General features: G+C 44.0%; 1 protein-coding gene across 1 annotated transcript; it reads left to right on the top strand.

Moving 5' to 3' along the window:
• Positions 1-1,306: 1,306 nt before the first annotated feature.
• LOC149821566 (phosphoenolpyruvate carboxylase kinase 1-like) lies at positions 1,307-3,003 on the top strand. Its single transcript, XM_089981062.1, has 2 exons — positions 1,307-2,154; positions 2,598-3,003. The coding sequence occupies exons 1-2, from the start codon at positions 1,377-1,379 to the stop codon at positions 2,651-2,653; spliced, it is 834 nt and encodes a 277-aa protein (XP_089837188.1). The 5' UTR covers positions 1,307-1,376; the 3' UTR covers positions 2,654-3,003.
• Positions 3,004-4,577: the final 1,574 nt, after the last annotated feature.

The raw sequence follows: 4,577 nt of genomic DNA on the forward strand, positions 1-4,577 counted from the left end.
AGGACAGACCCCAACAGTTTTTTTTTGGATGCCGTCCATCATCTAAACAGACGGCATCATTGTGGCTAAGAATGGCATTCAAGTCACACTTGATGATATTTTTATAACCACCAAGGGTTTCACTGACCTGACCCGCTGCCTTTTCCTCGGTCCAGTTATCTTACATGGCCAGCAGGGTGGTTGTAAAGGTGCTGAGATGAAGGCATTGGATCAAAACCTGCTGTGTGTTTGTAGCTTTCGAAGGTGAGCCACGCAAGGCAGGGTGGTCATGGCCCCAGCTGAAGTTTGCTTCTCTTTGCCCAGTTCTCGGCAAGGGTGCTTTCTCAGAGAGAGAGAGAGAGAGAGAGAGAAAAAGATTCCAAAATCATTGAATAATGCAAAGCCGTTCCACGCCAGCTTGTCAAATGGACTGGTTTACGTTACTAGACACTTTTGAAACCATTAACCATTACTCAAAGATTCTAAAACCTGGGAAGCTTGCTTAAGAAGGGTGAAACCAAAATATGGACTTTTCTTTAAGAGAAATATGTAAACTAATATGAACCCAGATTTTCATGAACTTTTTTTTTTTTTTTTGCAAATCAAACCCTGCCTATGAATTCGGCATAGTCCATTTTACTTGGAATTGACTATTGAATCATCCTAATCGGATCAAAAAATGTAATTTTGTATGCTTGAAGATCTATGAAAATTTTGAGCTATATATCTACTTTCAAGCCTTAAAAGATTCTTTTTATACATCGTGATCGGTTCTTATATGAATGATCTACGAGTATGTTTCTATAAAACCAAGCACCTAGATCACATCTGATGAAATTTTAAGAAAAAAAAAAACTTATCAAAATCTTGGTGCATGCCAATTTACATATTTAGTTACCTAAGAAATATATATAATAACTAAACCTATATCCAGATTGGATCTCAATAGATCCAAATATTCGCAATCCTAATTCCGGCTTGATATAAAAAAGGATGAACCCGGCTTAGGTTACCGCTAGACATTAGGGTATAGGGGTAAACCGGTCTCCAGGTGCAGGTTAAAATTTTAAAAGGAGGTTAGCCATTTCAAGAGTGTGCAAAAGCATCGGGATCGTCTTGGCATATAATCAACGGCTGTGGCTTGCCCAGCTGGCCCTGAAAAACGGGGAAAGGGAAGTCTCCTAACTTCACCCGACCCGACCCGACATTTATCCAAAATCCAAACCAATTAGGAAGCTTTGGAATTTGGGGTGAATATGCTGCTGGAAGATCCTCCCTGTTGCCTCTATAAATACAGGTGTGAGAGGGCAAATTGTTTCCCAGCAAAGGGGTGAAGCAGAGGAAAAAAGAGAAAAAAAGGGTGGGAAGAGGAGCAGGGAGAAGAGAAAGAGAGGAAAATGAGCGAGGGTTTGAGGAGAGATTACCAACTCCTGGAGGAGATCGGGCGGGGGAGGTTTGGGAAGGTGTTCCGCTGCTTCCGGCCGGATTCCGGCGAGTTTTTCGCCTGCAAGACCATCGACAAGAGGGCCATCACCGACGCTGTCGACCGGGAATGCCTCGAGAGGGAGGTCAAAGTCCACCAGCTCGTCGGCGGCCACCCGAACGTCGTCCAGATCAGCGCCGTCTACGAGGACGAGGCGTCGCTCCACCTCGTGATGGAACTCTGCCCCTCTCCCGACCTATTCGAGCGCGTCTCCAAGCGGGCGCTCTCCGAGCCGGAGGCGGCGGCCGTGATGGCGTCGCTTATGGAGGCGATCGCGCACTGCCACAGCCTGGGCGTCGCGCACCGCGACCTCAAGCCGGACAACGTCCTCTTCGACGGCCGGAACCGGCTGAAGCTCGCCGACTTCGGATCGGCCGATTGCGTCCTCGAGGGGAAGGGGCTCAAGGAGATCGTCGGGACGCCGTATTACGTGGCGCCGGAGGTGCTCAGGGGGAAGGAGTACAACGAGAAGGTGGACGTCTGGAGCGCCGGGGTCATCATCTACATCCTCCTCAGCGGGGTCCCTCCCTTCTACGGCGAGTCGCCGGCCGAGATCTACGAGTCCGTCCTCCGGGCCAACCTGAGGTTCCCGTCTCGGATCTTCCACTCGGTCTCGCCCGCGGCTAAGGACCTGATGCGCAAGATGCTCTGCAAGGAAGTCCCTAGACGGTTCTCCGCCGAGCAAGTCTTGAGTAAGTCTTGGCCTCTCTCCCTCTCTTTCGCTTCCTTGCTTGTGGAATTCTAGGGTTTTAGACCGTCAAACCCTCACACCGCCTTTATTATCGTGAAATCTTGTTCTTTCGGTCGCCTTTTCGAAGATCCGAGTTGGCTATTTGTGTTTTTCTTGCTAGCATTTTGTTCGATGTTGGTGTTCCCTCTTGAGCAAGTTGATTTTTAGTTGCTCACTCGAGGTTGAGTTCTCTTCATGTTTATGGCCTCCTTGCCTTGCACTTGTTGTATGACTTATGCCTAATTTCCTCTATTTTTCCTGCTTTTTGCTTAAATTTTTTTTCTAAACATCAGATCTTTCTGTTTAAGAAATTGAGAATTCCTGCTTAATATGGTTTCCTCGGAGCCTAGTATTCTTTCCATTTCGGTTTCCTGATTTTTATGGCTTTTTTTCCCTATTTTTCAGGGCACCCGTGGATCACAAACAGAGGCGAGCAGGGCTCTGTTGCAGATCTCACTTGAATGAATCGTATCGCTCAGAAAGGGCTCTGTGAAGGCGTACTGTCTCGTCTCTCTGTGCGTGTACACAGGTTTTCCTTGTATATGAGTTTCCATCTTTTCTTTGTCACTCTCTCCTATGCCTCTGAGCATGTTAACGGCAGTAGGCAACGCGGTCGGGGCAAGCAGCGTTTACACTCTGCTTACTCACTGATGTGGAGCTTCGAGCCCCCAGATTTTTTCTTTTTGAGTTCCTGTTTTTTTTTTTTTTCTCTTTCTTGAGAGCGTAAGTTTTGTATAAAAAACTGTAATGGCGGAAGCTTTGTATAATTGATGAAAACTGTTCCTGAATATCTTTATTTACTCTTTCCAGACTTCGCTCACTTCAGTTCTTTAGTTAATCGGTGACCCAAATGCACTAAGATTAATCTTAATGATGAGGCTAACCAAACTTTGTATGATGGATTGGTGAAAGCATAAGAAAAAGTAGGATTGGTCCCACGAATGCTTTTTGGTTTTATCATCGTTCTTTTGCCGCCTAGTGCACGATATGATCAGTTTTTTTGGCTTGGAGAAAGTATGTCTTTATGCTTCTGTGCTTGGCTCGTATGAAAGAGTGGCTTGATTTTGAACTACAACACTGCGCTTCTTTTCTGTGGCTCAATCTTGTAATGTAATGTGCAAGTGGCAATGTGTCTTGGCTTGGTTACCTTTGGATGTTGGATGGGGTGCCTTGGGTCGTATTCCGTAATAATGTTTTGAAATTGAAATGTATCCGAAACGCTTAGCTTATTATCGGCCAGTCACGTCAATGGTGGCGCCCTTGCCCCATTGATTGTGCAGACATGGTGCGTGGCCAAATGGCCCAATAGTTAACACGAGACATGCATAGTACTTGGCCCTACGGTGCCGTTGTCCTTCACTTTACGCCACCTCACCCCATAGGGATTGGTGCTCCTACGGACTCTCAAACGGATGGCCTGCGAGTGGATAAGGGCATCACGGGGGGTGACCCATTTTGCCAACCCAAAATCCGACAAGAGCCATTTAAGAGAAAATGGGTCCTTTTTGCACGAGAGAGAGTGTGAATTATTTTGGGGTGGGTTGCCAGGCCACGTGGAAGGTAGCCAGTTAGGTCGAGTGGAATAAAAGTACGAAAATGAGTACCTTGTAACGCCCACTAACTTTAATGCAGTCATGTTACTGAGAGAGAGCTGGTTACTGAGGATGTATAATGTAGTGCCTGCCTCCCACCACGCAAGTTGGTTTTCTATCCGCAAAGGTGTGGGATTATGAAGAGTTGGCCCACTTTTGCTGCCTGACACCACGCTCACGTTCAGATCCTAAAGTTCTGGTTCTAACTCGTAAAGTAGGCTCGTCAACCAGAAGCATGAACCTCCAAAATTATATGCTCATTATTTTTTTTTATATTTTGTAACATCCTGAATTTTTGAAAATTCATGAACTTTATATTTTTATATAAAAATGCAAGTTTTTATGTGTTATTTATTATTTAATATTATAAAATATTAAATTATGAAGAGATGGACCCTAAAATCATGAAAATCGGGTTTAAATTGGATCTGATTTAATTAGGGGCAAAATCATAATTTTTTTGACAAGATACATGTCCAAAGTTTTAAAAAATGCTGAAAGCTTAATTTGGCAAGAGATAAATTAGGTAAGTAATTAAAAGAATTTGGTTTTATTGGCCAATGATACTATTATAAATAAATTGGCAAAAAAGAGGCAAAGCAAGAATATAAAATGCAAGAAGGGCAATTTGATAATTTGGTAAGGGCAATGAAACAGTCATATATGAGGTCTGCTCAGCCCTCACCGACTTTGCCTAACTTAACATGTGTTAAGAGAGATTTAAATTAAGTTTTAAAAAAAACTTATTTTTTTAAACATAAGTTTATATATATATATATATATATCATTTTCC

The sequence above is a fragment of the Nuphar pumila genome, chromosome 11 (assembly GCF_984573655.1).
Source record: "Nuphar pumila chromosome 11, dmNupPumi1.hap1.1, whole genome shotgun sequence".
Taxonomy (NCBI): domain Eukaryota; kingdom Viridiplantae; phylum Streptophyta; class Magnoliopsida; order Nymphaeales; family Nymphaeaceae; genus Nuphar; species Nuphar pumila.

What these genes read in the sequence shown, in the direction of transcription:
- LOC149821566 (XM_089981062.1), top strand. Translation starts at nt 1,377, where the DNA reads ATGAGCGAGGGTTTGAGGAGAGATTACCAACTCCTGGAGGAGATCGGG. An exon ending in CTCCGCCGAGCAAGTCTTGA is followed by an intron (nt 2,155 to 2,597) that starts GTAAGTCTTGGC and finishes CCTATTTTTCAG; the next exon opens with GGCACCCGTGGATCACAAAC.